This window comes from Eufriesea mexicana, unplaced genomic scaffold (genome assembly GCF_001483705.2).
Source record: "Eufriesea mexicana isolate 0111107269 unplaced genomic scaffold, ASM148370v2 scaffold265, whole genome shotgun sequence".
Lineage (NCBI taxonomy): Eukaryota > Metazoa > Arthropoda > Insecta > Hymenoptera > Apidae > Eufriesea > Eufriesea mexicana.
In genome coordinates this window covers 1,857,125-1,875,983 of record NW_016908444.1, presented here as the reverse complement: position 1 = coordinate 1,875,983, position 18,859 = coordinate 1,857,125, and the positions used below count along the sequence as shown (strand labels likewise).

The 18,859-nt window shown below is 37.3% G+C and overlaps 1 protein-coding gene across 7 annotated transcripts in view; it reads left to right on the top strand.

Moving 5' to 3' along the window:
• LOC108555770 (RNA binding protein fox-1 homolog 2) overlaps positions 1-18,859 on the top strand; it is a 278,578-nt gene that overhangs the window by 190,458 nt on the left and 69,261 nt on the right. For all 7 annotated transcript variants that reach the window (XM_017911573.1, XM_017911570.1, XM_017911568.1 and 4 more), the window contains one exon: positions 7,605-7,659. In XM_017911573.1, the coding sequence (XP_017767062.1) occupies positions 7,605-7,659 (55 nt within the window). The remainder of the gene's footprint in view (positions 1-7,604; positions 7,660-18,859) is intronic.

Here is an 18,859-nt window from a genome sequence, read left to right as displayed (position 1 = left end):
ATATTTTATATATTTAATTTTGGTAATTACGAATCCATTTCGATCATGTATTATTTTCACGCTAGATATTTTATTAAGAAATTAAAAATATAAATCTCACGTGAAAATGGCGTCTACCGACGAATATCTATATCGTGATAATTATTTGCAACAATATATATCTTGTGATCGGTGAATATCTGTCTAAAAATAGCCATAAAAATATTATTTCCAATTTCTTTCCTTCTTAAATTTTATTCCATCGATTTATGCTAGTCGCGAGGAGAAAATATCCGAAAGCCAATCATTTCCAATCCAGATAGTTAGCCTGGATAACTGGAACTTCCTCGAAGACCGATTTTAATGGAAACCTCGTTACTCCCCGGGCATAACGCGGATGGACGAAGCAATAATCGCGATAACGGAATGGTCCCGTGGCCGAACAATCGAAGCTGCACGGGTGGACGGTCTAATTTGCAAAACAATCGCGACGCGAATTTGCACAGCGCACGCACGCGGGTGTTCGACACGATACACGTATGGCAAACAAAGATTTCGAGGTTCATCCGCGCTCGCCATTGTTTGCCGTGCAACAAGGCGGAGGGCGGCCATCGATTCTGACGGCGTAGACACAGGGGCCCGCGTCTGCTCGCGTTTGTTTGCTCGTTTGTTGCGTTTCACGCCGGTCCTGCACCCGTCGAATTTTCTCTGCCTAACAATAAGATCCGACCCGCCACTGTTTGCCATTCATTTACCAGTCGACGATGGATATCTGTCGGCAGCTCTTTGCTGTCTGGCGATGAGCCAAGATCTCTCGTGGCATCTCGTTAAAATCCACGGTGTTTATCAAAATTTTCAAAGAATTCTAGGCTTATCACATTCATTGCAAGTAGCAGCATACTCTTTGTATAACGGGCTCAAGAAGCCATAAAATTTCCAATATTCTTAGGATGTACTAATAAATTATCAAACAATATAGCAGAAAAGAAATAAAATAGCGCAAATTATTAATTAATATCGTATTTATTTAAGTTACTTAAATTTTCCAAGGGAGACTAAAATAGAATATATATTATAAATTTAAAAAATTAGTATCATTGGTCACTCATGGTACTCAATGTGACAGTTGATAGTCAAGCACCCTAAAGGAAAATGGGCTATAGAAGAGAAAAGAAATAAAAGTGAAAAGCATTGGACGATAAACAGTGCATCAATGGGTTTGCGATATTTTCCCCACTGAAAGGGTTATGGGGTTTTAAGAGAAAAATTAGGAAAGACGAGGAACGATCCTCTCGAGAAGGAATCCATAAAATTTCCAATATTCTTAGGATACGCTAATAAATTATCAAACAATATAGCAGGAAAGAAATAAAATGGCGCGAATTATTAATTAATTCCGTATTTATTTAAGTCGCTTAAATTTTCCAAGGAAGACTAAAATGGAATATATATTATAAATTTAAAAAATTAGCATTATTGGTCATTCATGATATTCAATATGGCAGTTGGCATGTTAAGGACCCTAAAGGAAAATGGGCCCTAGAAGAGGAAAGAAATAAAGGCGAGCGTAGAGACGAAAATCATTCGACGATGAACAGTCCATCAATGGGTTTGGAATATTTTCCCCACTGAACGGGTTATGGGATTTTAAGAGAAAAATTACAGAAGACGAGAAACGATTCTCTCGAGAAGGAAGCCATAAAATTTACAATATTCTTAGGATACACTAATAAATTATCAAACAATATATCAGGAAAGAAATAAAATGGCGCAAATTATTATTGGTCACTCATGGTACTCAATGTGGCAATTAACGTGTTAAGGACCCTAAAGGACGAGAAAATAAATAAAGGGGAGTGTAGAGACGAAAATCATTCGACGATGAACAGTCCATCAATGGGTTTGGAATATTTTCCCCACTGAAAGGGTTATGGGGTTTTAAGAGAAAAATTAGAGAAGACGAGAAACGATTCTCTCGAGAAGGAAGCCATAAAATTTACAATATTCTTAGGATACACTAATAAATTATCAAACAATATATCAGGAAAGAAATAAAATGGCGCAAATTATTATTGGTCACTCATGGTACTCAATGTGGTAATTAACGTGTTAAGGACCCTAAAGGAAGAGAAAAGAAATAAAAGCGAGTGTAGAGACGAAAAACATTCGACGATGAATTATTCCAGTCCACCAATAAATTTGCAATATTTTCGCAACCAATAGTGTTATGGGGTTTTAAGAGAAAAATTATAGAAGACAAGGAACGATCCTCTGAAGAAACCAGTACCATATCGAAGCTTGATAACGAAATGTCAGAGAAATTTTTTAGAAGAATTGTTTGCAATGGTTTTTCCCTTTTATGTACACACGTACTATGTATACTCGCCATTCTTCGACCCGTTTTGTTTGAATAATCTTATCGTCATAATAAATATAGTTACTGCAACAATAAAACTCGGTCTCTGCTTTCTAGGCCATGAAATATCATTCGCGATGGGAATTTTGAAAATCCTGACACAGAATATATTTTTCTTCATTATCGTGCTTGTTTTCCGCGAATTTATTTTTATTGGCAGTTTTGTATAACGTAAGTGGCTTCTAACCGAATTACACGATTGGTGGATATTGACGAGAAGCCCGGGCGAATACCGGCAAGCGAAATTTGGTTGAAAATAGAAGGTTTTCGCGGTTTATATTATGCCGTTCATTCGCGAGCGAGGAATATCGATGAACGATCCCGATTTTGGCGATGGATCAGCGTTTCGCTTTAGAGTGAAGTTGGGACGTTTTTAGAGTTATGTGTGTTCCATTCGCTCATGAATATTAAATATCGACGTGAATCGGTTAGCAAGTATGAAATGGTGCCCGTTAGGTGCAAGATCCTTTATATTCAGCGGTAAAGTTTTCAGCTCGTATCGTAATCTTTCATTCACTGGTGAATATTAAATATCGTTTGCCGTACTAGAATTTCCTCGTTCCTCCGCCACTGTTAAACATTTAACTTATCAACGAGAAACTCAAACCGGTTCCAAGTTTCTATTATTTTACCTCGACTCGTTCGTTTGCTTAAAAAATTAGGAATCCCACTCGCGGATTAGTATTAAAAGCTGTTTCCGAATGGGAAATTCGAATCGATTCTGACCTTTAATCCTTCTGTTCCCCTTCTTTAAATTTGGTGTCGGTGAATATTAACCTTTTACACTCGGCGATTTTTTCGTTGCAGGAAAATAATAATTCGAAGACTTTGTGCCATAAAGTCGACGATATTTATAAAACGGCAAATAAGAAATCGCATGCAAATTGAGACGTAGAATTATTTTACTTCGATATTCCACGCATCGTTGGGTAATTGTAAATTTGATATATTAATTAACATTCATCTTTGAAATCTGATTAAATGGTGACTGAGAGGCGCCTTTCAAGTGCAAAGGGTTAAATATTCACAAAGGGTTAAATACTTACAAATAATCACTATACAAAAATTGGATTATTCCTGTATCACTCGCATCCCTATTAAAATATTGTATTAACCATAATCAATCCCTATTTTATTTTCTATTATTTTATTTTAATTCTTCCATCCCCATCCCCTATAAATATATATATAAATAACACATTCGAAAGGAAGGAAAAAATTCTTCGAAAATATGACATGATATTCATCTATTAAAATATTTTATTAACCGTAATGAATCTCTATTTTATTTTTTATTATTTTATTTTAATTCTTCTACCCTCATCCCCTGTAAATATATATATAAATAACACAGTCGAAAGGAAGGAAAAATTTCTTCGGAAATATGACATATGATATTCACCCGTGTCTACAGGTATATATCCAAAATCAACAAATCGCGTGTATGCACGAAAAGTAATAAATCGAGGAGCAACTCCTTGTCGGCGAGTCTAATTAAACGATTTGTCACGTACACCTGAGAGAGCTAATTTCTGCCAGAGAATTAAACACGATTACTCGTTACGAGCAAGCGACGTTCGTTTAATCCGGCCATAACTATAACGCGAGGAACAAACCCCCGCTCGTTGGGGACACGATCGTAAAATGCAAATCGGCGGACGCATCGTCGCGATTGGCCGGCCGTGTCTCGCGACGGAATACGGGACAAACAAATACCGGGTGGCGGAGATAACCTAAACGCTCGAGATACGACGTCTACTCGTGGAATATAATGGGAATATCCGGGACAGCAAAAATCCTGGAAAATACGAGTGCGTCGTTCCGATTCGTTCCGATTCGTTCCGACGAGATCGAAATGCCAGCAGCCGATGTTTAGGCGAATCGAGAATTATGACAAATGGCCACACCTGGTTTCGCGAAACATTTCGGCAACTATCCTCGAAATAGATATGATACGATAGTTAGCTCTAATGGTTGACTATACGATTTCTAATTGGAAAGTAATAATTAATAAAATAAAATAAATGGTAATTGATAGTTGATAGTGTAATAAAAATGTTAAATAATGAATGGACAACTGGAAAGTTGAAGTGAATTCTTTATTTCGACGAAATAAATATGGCAACCGATGTTTAGGCGAATTATGATAAATGGCGATACCTGGTTTCGTGAAATATTTTGGCAAATGTCCTCGAAATAGATATAGTACAATAGTTAGCTCTAATTTCTAGTTGACTATACGATTTCTAACGAAAAATAATAATTAATAGAATAAGAGAAATAGTAATTAAAAAATCGAGGAAGAATTGTGTAATAAAATTGTTAAATAATGAATGGACAAGTGGAAAGTTGAAATAAATGCTTTATTTCAACGAAATAAATATGGCAGCCGATGTTTAGGCGAATTATGACAAATCGTGATACCTGGTTTCGTGTAATATTTTGGTAACTGTCCTTGAAATACCTATAATTGTTAGCTATACAATTTCTAATAGAAAATAATAATTAAAAGAAATATTAATTAAGAAATCGAGAAAAAATAGTGTAATAAAAATATTAAATAATAAACGGACAACTGAAAAGTTGAAATAGATGTTTTATATCAATGGAATAGAAATGGCATTGAATGTTTAAGCGAATCGAGAATTATGAGAAACGGTGGCAACTATCTCTGAAATTGATATAATAATTAGCTCTAATTATTGGCTATAAAATTTCTGATAGAAAACGATAATTAATAGAATAAAAGAGATAGTAATTAAGAAATCGAGGAAGAATACTGTAATAAAAATGTTAAATAATATTTGAACAACTGGAAAGTCGAAATAAATGTTTTATCTCCATAAAATAGAAATGGCAGCCGATATTTAACCAAATCGAGAACTACGAAAAATGGCGGCAACTGGTCCCATGAAACATTTCGACAGCTATCCTTCAAACACATAGATGACTATAATTCCTGACTACAAAATTTTTAATACAAAGCGAAGATTAAGTACAGTATATTAAAAATCAAAATAACACTAAATAATTCTACAAAATTATTGGAAATGGTACCATTTCGTAATATTACGAATTAAATGGTAACTCTGTTCGTCACGAGATTATTTATAATACGTTAACCTATTAAAAAGCACAGTGGAGCTAAAGTTAATTAATAATTAAAATTGAAAATTATTTTAATCGGATCGCAAATGGAAAAGGCACATACAAAAATCCTGGAATATTCTTTATTACATATACACGCATAGAGCAATGGTGACAAGCGTATAGGTGGCAGAAATACACGAAACGCGAAATAAAAATTAGCGAACGAAACAAGTAAACGCAAAAATCGAACAAAGCGTCCGCCTGGACGGAGATTATTCCCCGTTCTCCGAAAGGGATGGAAAACGGGGAGGAAAACGGAAAGATGAGACCAAACGAACGGCGCGAGGGGAAATGGCGAAGCGCACGGTAAGAGGGATCCAGCTGATAAAGAGGAGCGTCGAACCGTCGAGATTTTAGCCTCCTCGTTTCGTTTCGCTTTTTTCTTCCTTTTAATTTATCCACCAGCGACGAAAGTACTTGCGCGAGATCGAGATAATCGGAAATCGACGGCGAAACAGTCTCTTGATTTCTTTTTTCCCCGTGTTTCTTTTTTCGATCGTCCGGAAAAGTGGAGCGCTTAACGACCAAAGGGAAAACCGTTTCTTTTTCTGCCTCTCGCGATTGTTTGCTTTCCTTCGTTGCGGGAGGAAGTTTCGAGATTTTTCGACAACCCGAGATTGGTTTTCTTTTGCTTATTTACCTACACTTTGCCGGATTTTCGCTCGGAAAATCGTCGATCGATCGCTTCCCGCGGCCTGCTTAACTCCGAGAGGAGTTCCACTTTCCGCGATTCCACGGATGCGTATCTTCAAAGCCTCCATTCGTGGAATTCTTTTGTTATCTGTGTACGTCGCGTAGATCGAATAATCGAATAATCGAAGCGATCGGTCAGATATTTTCGTTCTTGGTCTCGAAGACGAAAATTCGCACAAAAATACGGGGTACATTTCCGTTCTCTCGTTATATAATTTACTCGCAGCGCTTATTTTTATCTCTTCTTTATCGACTGTGTGACGTCGAATTCGCGGTAATGTCTTCGCGGCCAAGAATTCCGCTCGGCGAGACTTGGAGAGACTCGAGGACTCTCTCGAAGAGCTCGCTGCTTTTTCTCGTCGAATAAACACGTTCCTTGAATTTCGATAAGATTTCACAGCAGACCGAGGATCCAATCGATCCCGAATCAGGCGAAGGATATATATATCGCGTATAAAGTTGACGCGAAAATTTTGCCAATTTTTGCCGATTTTTCCATCGCCAGATTCACGGGGATCGAGGATCTCTCGATGGGAAATGGAAAAGGTGCAACTGCAGCCGGCTGCGCGTCGCTGCGATCGTTGGATCTGTTTTATACGGCTTCGAGATTTCCATTTTCCCGCGAAACGATCGATCACACGTTCGATCGGAATTTCGGGATATTAAAAACGCGGGAGAACGAGCGACGCGCAGCTGCGGTCATTTCCACGTTTGCCCGTTGATCGATGCGCGGACCACGATTTATTCAGGCCTGCGCGATTTTCCATCGCGTAAATTTCCACGAAATGAAAATTCAGAGGCCGATACGCGGAGAAATTGCATTGGCCGGTCCGATTGCGCATCCATCAGCGCGTCCTCGATCGCGAGATCCGCTCGAAATTGCCATTGTCGGTGCTTCGCCCATTCGAATCAGCGTCCATTCGCTATCTTCGCATCAATGGATCAAAGATAATGCGTATTCTTCTCCGTTCAAACTGTAAATTTCACGTACAACTTCCATGGAACGGGAATTTTTATTTCACTTCTTTCTTGAATTTTTTGGGACATCTTCCATGCACTGTCGAATATTTTAATAATCCTAAAAGAATTTTAAAATAATATTTTTCATATTCATTACGATTGCGATGATTATATTTTTTAAAGTTTTGAATTTTGTTTCGTCGTATTTTGAAATTTTTCTTCGTCCACAAGGGATGAAATGTTTTCTCGAGAAGAGGGGTGGAAGTTGTCCGTGGAATTTGGGTCTTAGATCACAGTGGACGGAGAAGAATGGCCAACGCGAGTCTCGCGATCGATAGATAAAGATAAAACTCGAGTGACGTGGTAGAATTAAGAGGTTATTGATATTCTGTTGTTTATTTGACAGGTGAACAACGCGACGGCGAGGGTGCAGACGAAAAAACCACCGACGGTACCCAACGGTAGGTCCAATTTCTTTTTCTACGAAAACCTTTCATGGTGTTTATACTTACAGTGTTTATACAATAGTGTGGGAAGTATGGGAAAGAAAAAAGAAAGGGAAAACTCTAAATTTTGCTGGTTTGAACTGAAAGAATGTATATTTTGTATAAATTAATATGGCGGCGAGACCTGTCAAGGAAATGAATTGGCGCGTTCCTAACGCCGCTAAAGAAGACAAAGATTAACTTTATTGTAGTATCGCAGGATTTTCACCTCGTGTATAGGTAACTTTAACTTGGAAAATCACCGAGGGTTCAAGGGCCCTTAGCATGACGATATTTGGTCATGTTGGGGGTGGCTTTTGGAAAACGTGTACTTGTTGGGGAAGATATAAAAGAAAGCAAAAGTGGTTAGTGGACAGTTCTTGGGAAAAGTGATTGGAAGAGAGTTCTTGAGAGACAGTTCTTCAGAGAAGTTGTTAGTTGTGTTTTAGTTGTGAGCTATTAGTTGTAACAGGTTGAGTTGTCATTGTGTTGTTGAGTTGAGTTGTAGATATAGATTCTAAAGCTTAATCGTCACCACACATTGTTAATTAATTCATTATTGTTATTCAATAATAGTCCGTATTTACCACCTACCATAGTCTCTACATTATTAATTAAAATGAAATTAAGAGTTATCGATTAGCAGAATTGTCAATAACGTTGTTGTTGAGTTGAGAGTTGTCGAAGTTAGTTGTCAGAGTTGTTGTCATTGCTAATAATTGTGAGTTGCTAACAATTGCGAGTTGTAATAGGATAGTTACTGCAGAAGTGTAGGTTGAGATAAGTTGTAATAATTCGTATCTTTATCGTAACTCACATACTCTGTCACTGTTAAATTTATTAATAAATAAATATATCTACCAACCCCAAAATTGTCTATACAATATTGTGACAGTTCTCTTTGCTCGTGTATTATCCAGCTTTTCCTCTATTTCATAGTCATTCTTTCCTCGAATTAATTGCTAATAATTGTGAGTTGCTAACAATTGTGAGTTGTAATAGGATAGTTTCTGCAGAAGTGTGGGTTGAGATAAGTTGTAATAATTCGTATCTTTATCGTAACTCACATACTCTGTCACTGTTAAATTTATTAATAAATAAATATATCTACCAACCCCAAAATTGTCTATACAATATTGTGACAGTTCTCTTTGCTTGTGTATTATCCAGCTTTTCCTCTATTTCATAGTCATTCTTTCCTCGAATTAATTGCTAATAATTGTGAGTTGCTAACAATTGTGAGTTGTAATAGGATAGTTTCTGCAGAAGTGTGGGTTGAGATAAGTTGTAATAATTCGTATCTTTATCGTAACTCACATACTCTGCCACTGTTAAATTTATTAATAAATAAATATATCTACCAACCCCAAAATTGCCTCTACAATATTGTGACAGTTCTCTTTGCTCGTGTATTATCCAGCTTTTCCTCTATTTCATAGACATTCTTTCCTCGAATTAGCAGTCGTTTATTTTTCATCGTTTATTTTTCGTACTTTGTCAAAACATCGCGGTTAAAGCAAACAAAAAAATATTCCAATTTTATTTTATTTTTATTTTGATATATTTTGCGCTGTTTGAACGAGGAGAATTCTTCGTGGTTACCTTTGTAATCTCTGGTAAAATCACTTTGGAATCGCATTCTCGTTGTTCACGCGCTTTTCCGCATTTTCACCCACGCGTTTTAAATTGTACACGATTTGGACGATAAAAGTTCGTCGCGCCTTACCCACCTAAACTCGTGGAAAAAAGGAATTACTATTAAAATCCACGTTGAAACAACGTTACATTCTCGTTGTTCTCATGCTCCTCCACTTCTATTTTCCGGCAAGGCAAATATGCGGCTTGCGCTTCGCCTGGCTCAACGTTTATTCTAACTCAATTAATTAGCACGGAAATTCAGCTCCTTCAAACGCGTGAAATTTTCATGTCGAACTACATCGAGGCACTACGGTTATTCGACTGCCTTTCTTCTCGTTTCCTCCACGAAATTTCGCCTAACGCAGAAGAAAAGGAAGAAATATAGTCTTTACGTTGAACCAGCTGTTCTTCGACGAAATTCCCACCCTTTGTCTTTAATCGAGTGAAATTTCGTAGTCCTGGAACGTCAATATCTTGAAATATTTAATATCATTTTTCGGTGTTAATCAAATTCCATTTTGCAAAGAAATTTTGATACAAGAAACCGATTTTTTGGATTTTACTTTAACTATTGAAATTTTAGAACCGTGAAACGTCAATATTTTTAAATTTGAAGTTTCGTAGTATTTATTGGTTGGACGAAATTCCCACCCTGTTTTTAATTGAGTGAAATTTCGTAGTCCTGGAACGTCAATATCTTGAAATATTTAATATTATTTTTTGGCGTTAATCAAATTCTATTTTTCAAAGAAATTTTGATAATAGAACCGATCTTTTTGATTTTACTTTGACTGTTGAAATTTTATAGTATTTATGGTATTAGTATAGTATAGCATTTATAGTTTTTATTGGTATTAATTAAATTTCCTTTCTGAACAAATTTTCCCAAAATCAGTGATACCTGATCCTTTTGACTTTTCAACCATTAAAATTTTATAGTCATTGAACATCGATATTTTTAAATTTCGTGCTTCGTACTATTTATTGGTATTTATCAAATTCCGTTTTTCAAAAAAATTCTTCTGGTATGAGGGATATGAGAACTGATATTTCTGATTTTACTTTAGCCATTAAAATTGGCAAATTGTAGAACGTCGATATTTTTGAATATGTAGTGTTATTTATATGTTATATTATATATTAATTAAATTCCGATCTGCATAAAATCAGTGGTAACTGATCTCCTTGATTTTACTGCAATAATTAAGAAACTTAATATTACATGAGAGATCGTTAACGTATTTTCACTACGAGTTCTTCTTCATCTTGTCTGTATCGTCATTTCACACACATGTACTGTACATATTATATGTCCCAAAATTCACGCTAAAAACAATTTTAATTATTTTAATTAAAAATTGTAAATATTGTTCAAAATGAAGAGACGTGTTGTTCTTCCATATAGGGCTCCATTTTTAATAACCCTGAACTGTCAGCTATCACGCCATCTTTCTTCTTTCGTTGGCAACACATTTCCGCCAAAATGGAAAATTCAAATCTTGCGTGGATTTTGGGACACCCTTTACATTGGGTAATTAACCCTTTGCATTGGAGAGGCGCCTCTCAGTTGCCATTTAATCAAATTCTAAAGATGGATGTTAATTAATATATCAAATTTGCAATTACCCAACGATGCGTGGAATATGGAAGTAAAATAATTCTACGTCTTAATTTGCATACGATTTCTTATTTACCGTTTTAGAAATAACGTCGACTTTAAAGTCTTCTAATTATTATTTTCCTGTAACGAAAAAATCGCCGAGTGCAAAGGGTTAATACCACCCTTTGTTCTTTAACCCTCTATGGCCCGAATATATATTTTTCTTGACTATAAGAATTGTATGTAATATAAAATCAACAAATATCAACCAATAAATTCAGCAGTTTTGACAATTTTATTATAACGAATTCATATTGAAAATTTGAATTAGCAATGGTTGTACTATTGTGCCAAGATAATGTGCAATAGATAGACAAGATAATTTTCCACGCTGTCTTGTGGAGAAAAGGTCATAGGGGGCTATAGAGGACCTAATCTATCATGATCGAATAACCGGTAAATGAAAAAGAATTAGAATTTTTAAAAATGGAACCACGGGAGGTATTGTAAAAATAATTATAAATATATCGAAAGGAAAATCTCGAACTGGAGTGATCAAGATGATAACGATGAATGCAGTATTTAATAAAATACCCATACATTAGCATGTAACTTGAAAGTTACACGGGCTCATAGAGTGTTAATAATCAAATAAATGGAGGACGATGAAAATTAAACAGCAGATTCTTCTCGAGAAAAATAGACGATTCTAATTCGATCTAGAGAAGATGTTCCAAGTGCTCTTCCTAGAAATTGGCTTTAATCTAAACCTAATCTCGAATCCATTCGAATCTCGACTTAATTCGGATTAGCAGAGCGGTCAGTGGAGACCTGTCTCATAGTAACTGGTCATATTCGAAGAAAATTAGCCGAAGACTGGTTTTATTCTCTGTAATAGACTCCCCTCGATGAGTTTCGTTGGCTGTTAAATAGAGAGCTCAGGTGAGGCTCGATTAATGAGAATTCCTCAAAGCCCTTGAAATCACTTGGTGTAATTGCCGAAAGAGGAATGATAGAAGAACGCCTGTTGGAGAATTTATGCGAAACGAGTATCACGCGAATTATCACTGGTCTTCGAGCTCCTTCGTCCATTTTGGAAATTTGTTGGACTCGATCGAGCTTGATGCATAGCTGAACTTTCTGCTTGCGGAGGGGATTGATTAACTGTAATGGCCGGATGTGATTGATGGAACAGGGATGTGTAATAACAGAAAATCGACGTTTCGTTGAGTAATGATATTCGGAGAAGAGTGTCGAAAGACGAAAATGGCGGTGGTTATAAATACTCGGGAGGGAATTTATTTTCGATGTCTCGATGCCGATATCTCGCGGAAATTAAGATAAAACCGATCGACTGGGCATTATTTTTGGACTGTACAAGTGAGAAATTTATTTACAGTATCGCGTTAACGGTGTGCTAAATAATTTAAGATAAATTTGAATACATGAGAAATATTTTTAAACCGAACAGACGATGATAAATTTATTTTCAATATCGCGATAACGATACTTAGAAATATTGAAATGAAGTTGGATAAACGAAGAATATTTTTAAACTCCTTAATTTAGTTACTATAGCGCGATTAGTAATATCTCGAATAAATTAAGATAAAATTGAACTCGAAATTTATTTCGAATATCGCGCCAATAACATATGGAGAAGATAAGTATAAAATTGTAGAATAAAAATACGGTGTATTAAATAATTTAAGATAAATTTGGATGAATGAGAAATATTTTTAAACCGAACAGACGATGATAAATTTATTTTCAATATCGCGATAACGATACTTAGAAATATTGAAATGAAGTTGGATAAACGAAGAATATTTTTAAACTCCTTAATTTAGTTACTATATAGCGATTAGTATTATCTCGAATGAATTAAGATAAAATTGAAAGCGAAATTTATTTCGAATATTGCACCAATAACATATCGAGAAGATAAGTATAAAATTATAGAATAGAAATATCATTGCGACTACTATATGAAAAGGGATTAGAAGTAAGTCGGATCGAGACCAAGTAAATAACATTTTGCTCGATTGACTTAGCCATTAGGGATCGATTTATCGCGATATTCAGGCTCGAGCATAAATCAAGATACGGCTATAAATAATCGACACTCGAGCAACAATAACTATCGTTGGTTGCCAAGTGTTTCCTAACGTCAAAAACCCCGTTCGAATAACCCGGATCGAACGCAAGAACGGGCGACGAAAGCGTCTCTAATTATAGTCAAACTCGTTAGTCCGTAATGGGCAATGCCGATCGGATGTTCGGAGAAACGAGACTCGACTCGTTGGTCCACGTGTGACGCTTGTGACGAATTTTGAAACGTGTCGCCTCTATCTTCGTTCGCGTAAATTGCGTTTGCGAAACTCGCGTCCCGATAGATACATTTCTTGGAATCGTGTCGGAGATATTGGTCCCACGATATCGGCCATCTCGCAGACACGCGTGGCCTTCGCTATGACTGATGAACATGCTTTTAGGAAAATGGAGGGAAAGCAGAGGAAGAGGAACAAACGAGGAGAAGGAAAGTCGAGATTCTAAACCTAACGCAAATCCAAAACAGAGGAGAGTTCCAAAGAGAGGAAATAAAAAGCACAAAAAAGAACAAAGGAAAGTCAGTAAAGAGCAGAAGAAAGCAGAAATTGCACCAAAACCATAGAAACGTCAAAAGGATCTAATAAAGTCTAAGAAAAAGCGAGCATGAACAAAGAAATAGAAGAAGGAATATGGAAAGTGTTAAAAATAATTGAAAATGTAACTTGAAATCCGAAATTGGAAGAACTTCACTAGGCATTCGAATTGCCCGCGAAATTCAAACGAATTAACCTCTCTACTCGTATTTCTAAAGGTCGGGGTTGTAAATCTAACGCAAACTCAAAAACAGGTTCCAAAGAGAGGAAATAAAGAGTACAATAAAGAAAGTAGAAAAAGCACCAAAATCATAGAAACGTCAAAAGGATCTAATAAAATTTACCAAAAAGCGAGCATGAACAAAAAAATAGGAGAAAGAATGTGGAAAGTATGAAAAATAATTGAAAATCTAACTTGGAACCCGAAATTAGAAGAACTTCACCAAACATCCGAATTGCCCGCGAAATTCAAACGAATTAACCTTCCTGCTCGTATTTCTAAAACTCGAGATTCTAAACCTAACGAAAACTTGAAAACAAGTTCCAAAGAGAGGAAATAACGGGTACAAAAAATAACAAAGAAAAGTAATTAAATAGCAGAAGAAAGTTGAAGATGCACAAAAATCATAGAAAAGTCAAAAGGATCCAATGAAATTTACGAAAAAGCGAGCATGAACAAGAAAATAGAACAAGGAATATGAAAAGTGTTAAAAATAATTGAAAGTGTAACTTGAAATCCGAAATTGGAAGAACTTCACCAAGCATTCCAATTGCCCGCGAAATTCAAACGAATTAACCTTCCTACTTCTATTTCTAAAACTCGAGATTCTGAACCTAACGAAAACTTGAAAACAAGTTCCAAAGAGAGGAAATAAAGAGTACAAAAAAGAACAAAGAAAAGTAAGTAAATAGCAGAAGGAATATGAAAAGTGTTGAAAATAATTGAAAGTGTAACTTGAAATCCAAAATTGGAAGAACTTCGCCAAGCATCCGAATTGCCCGCGAAATTCAAACGAATTAACCTCCCTACTCGTGTTTCTAAAAACAGAGATTCTAAACCTAACGCAAACCCAAAATAGAGGAGAGTTCCAAAGAGAGAAAATGAAATGTACAAAGAGAACAAAGAGAAGTAAGTAAAAGTTAGAAGAAAGCAGAAGATGCACCAAAACCATATAAACGTGAAAAGGACGCTTTGAAACAGAAATCTACCAAAGAGCGAGCTTAAAAAGCGCGTTAAGAAACGACCGTGAAAAAGCTCGCGAAAGCACGAATTAAAAGAAAGGAATCTTCACAGAGGGAAAGAAAAATCGTGCAAGCAATCGAACCATCGTATATCACGGAACCAAAGTAATTCCTTAACCAACCGCATCCTTCGACGAAATGCACTAGAGTCCGCGATTTAGCCAGATGGCGCAATTAGCCGCGAAGCGAAGCCACGCTCTGTGCCACACGCGGCGGGATTAAGGTCGACGCAGATCGTTTGTCATCTGACCGGTATGCATCGGAACGCAAACGTCTCTTAACAACCGCCACGACCGCCGTCCCCCCAGATTCACCTGCTGGCATCTCGTCCCGCCGCCCCCGTTGCATTCCTCGGCCGATAAAGTCGATTCGGTTCATTCCATTAGCCGAAGCTTATCGAACGACTCGGACGCGGCGCGATTAATAATCCGCTTGTCAGCGGACGTGTCGCTGATAAAACGTCATCGAAATCCGCGGTGAAAGCCGCGATCGAAGCGGCCGCGTTCTATCATTTCCCTCAACGCGACGGAAAAGCGGTCGCCCGAGCTTGTAAACACCGGGAAATTTTCGCCAACCAACACCCGCGCCATTTAACTTCCCCGATTATTCCGCGCGCGTGAAACTTATGGCAGATGACTGTTTCAATTACCCTCCTGTGAATTTCACTCGAGCAGCTGGAAAAATTGAGAAGAAGTGTTGGACGACTAACTATTCGTTGGGCCTTAGTCGCTAAGAACCAATAGTCATCTTCACCCCGCCAAAAACTAACATTATATAAGCACCCACAAAATTTGCGAAGAGTTAGTTTCAGTCCAGTTTCAGTTCAGTTTCAGTCAGTTTTAGTTGTTCCTCTCTGCCGACTTTTATTTTTCCAACGTAGTCTTGTTGCTAGAACCCGGATTGTATATCGAAATCCAACAGTGTTCCAACAGGGGGTTGAAAAGAGTGACATCTTCAGTTTGAACTCCGTATCACCGTAATCTTTGTCACATTTTTGAGAATGTCCAATACACATTTCTTCGATTAACTACTCGCAAACTAGGCTTTCCCATTTCTCGATTTTATCACGATTATAGTCTCTCAGTTTCAAAGAGAGTTAATCTTTAGTCTCTCGAGGATCGTCGATTTATGTACGACCTTATGTTTACGTATAAGGTACTTAATGGCATCATTAACTGTTCCCAAATTTGATGTATGTTTAATTTAGATTAGTCCTATGTATCTTTAAGATACAGTAATTTTTTGAAACAAGAGCAGCGCAAGTATCTTTACGATCACTACAATTGTTTCGACAGAATTTTTATTAATGTTAACCGGTTCTCCCAAACCTTAAATTTTCTCTGTTCACCCACTCATTTTATGCAAAGTATATTGTATCTTTTATCGGCCAATAACGACTCTAAATGACTTTGTGTTATATTATTTTCCTTGGTACCAAAGGGTTATCACTCGTTAAGGTAAATAAATAAATAAATAAATCGGAAAAAGAAAATTGGTGGAATCTTGTTAGACATAGGCATAGCCTAATTGATGGTTCTTCGAATTTTCATTCGGAATTTTTTTTCTTCCGATATTCGCATAATCGATCTCCCAATGGCTCCAGTTATTTAACCCTTTGCACTCGAGAGGCGTTCCTTAGTCGCCATTTAATCAGATTCTAAAGATCGATGTTAACCCTTTGCACTAGAGTGGCGCCCTTCATTTGATAAAATTTCGAAGCTCGATATTAATTAATATATCAAATTTAAAACAATGTAATATTGTGCAAGATATCGAAATTAATTAATTCTTCGTGTCAATTATTATACGATTTCTTATTTACTGCTCAAGAAATATCATCAGCCTTATAGCAGAAAATTTTTCAACTCGTACCCTTCTTTAGCCAAAAAATCGTCAAGCTCAAAGGGTTAATTGATATATCAAATTAAAATTAGCAAATAATGCGTGGACTGTCTAAGTAGAATAATTCTGCGTCTTAATTTGTATATGATTTCTTATTTACTTAAAAATTAAAGATAAAATTAAAAATATCGTCGATTTTATGGCAGAAATTCTTCGAATTACTAATTTCCTGTAATGAAAAATCGCCGAGTGCAAAGGGTTAATTCTTTTTAAATTCAGCTTTTTCACTCAATGTTTATTTGACCGTGGTTTGGTGTTAAACACAGCTATTTGGGTCGCGCGAGATCCAGTTTTGGCAGAGATCACGGTTTTGAACGCGTATCGGGGACACGTGGTAATATATCCGTGTACTTTTTAATATGCATACACACACGTTTTTATTCATTTTTACCTTCGACTGACCAATTTATGCTGTGTGCATCAGGAACAGAGGAACTTTATTATTTGAATATTTCGTTATAGGGAAATAATTTTTGCAAAAACGATACATGTATACTTCGATAGCGGTCTCCACGTTTGTTAAACAATACGTGAACCTCGACACGCGTATACCAACTATACTAGTATAGCATGAATACGAAATTGTGACTAAAAACAGGCAGTGTTTTAGATACACTATCGTTTCCAATAAAATAAAACATCCCACGAGTTGGTAACGAAGTCCACGGACGGAAGGCTGACCATTAATTATTAAAAAAGAAGAAAAATTCGAAATAGGAGAAGGATGAAAAGCAAGGGATGAAACCTGAGGACGGTGGTGGGTTCTAACGTGGACGATTTTAATTTCGAAATAATGGCTGAACGGGAGGATCGGCCGGGACGCATAATTCCGCACGTTTGACGACTAATCCCTGTCGAAACGCGCAATTGTCCTTTTGCCTCTCTGTCAGGTATCCGTGCGTCGTCTTTTCCTTTGTTTTTTCGCCGCGGAAGCGCGTACAAAGCGATAACAGAGGCGACAGAGTGAATATTCAAGCGGCCTCTTTCGGTGTACACGCGTATCGTCCGGGGGAAAAGCCTTTTCCCTCGGCTCGGGTCTTGAAAATTTCATCCCATTTTCTTTCCTCTTTCTTCCTCTCCCCTTTCTCCCCGGGCCCGTGCGCCATTTTGTCGCGCCATCGACGGCGGGACGCGTAAATTTCGTTGCGGAACGACGCGACGCCGCGCGCGTCTAGCGTCGAACGTAAAATAAACGGTGATTCGCGGACGTTACGAGTATTATACAAAGTGGCCTTGAAGGAGCAACGTTTATGGAAATTCCACGATGGCGGATCTCGCCGGCGAATTTCTCGCGTCGGCACTAGAATATAAAACGTAATCCGTTGATATGGAAATTGCCGTTGCGGGATAATGCCGATGAAATTGCGGTCGTCGCGTTATCTGTTATTGCGGAGAAATTAGATGAGGCCCGAATTAATTAAATTCTCCCTTCCACCGACGCCGCGGGGGGGATTTTTGTTCATTGCGTAACGTCAACTGGACGGGGCACAATTTAATATCCTAACATAATTATTGCCTCATCGACGTAGCGTTTTTACCATTTACGTATATTTTTACCTAATTTACTATACGGACACTCGGACTACTGCTTCTTACCTCGATAGGAAACGCTGCTTTGATTTATCGAAAATTACTACCCTCTTGGAGAAGCAATCTTCAAGGTAACGTAGAATTTCGTGGTTTCGCGAAATTTCGATAATTAATATCGAATCTACGATTTTACTTCGCTCTCCTATTGCTTGGACCAAGCATCTCGTTGACGTGAAAAAGGTAGCCGCCATTTTGGAACTAATACCGATTTTTCGAAGCATATATTATACGATTTAACACGTCGACTACTGCATTCGTCATACGCGTGCAAACTACGAGTTCGTAGGACAAGTTAGGCTGAACGTCTATAAGGGTCGTGGCCCGTAGCCTGCGACTATGGCAAGGGTGGATGAGTAGCCGTGGAAAACATCATACCGGCGAAATAACAACGGCCAACGAGCGGCTGTATATTGTATGTATTATCCCCCTACCACATTCTTGAAGTCCCCTGGTCATAGGTATCCTCCGAATAGTGTGGAGCTAGAAGGAGCACTAAGAAAAGTAAGGGATGCTTTCGTGTCTCGGGTCTGCTAGCGGACTCATCAGTAAGACTACCCTA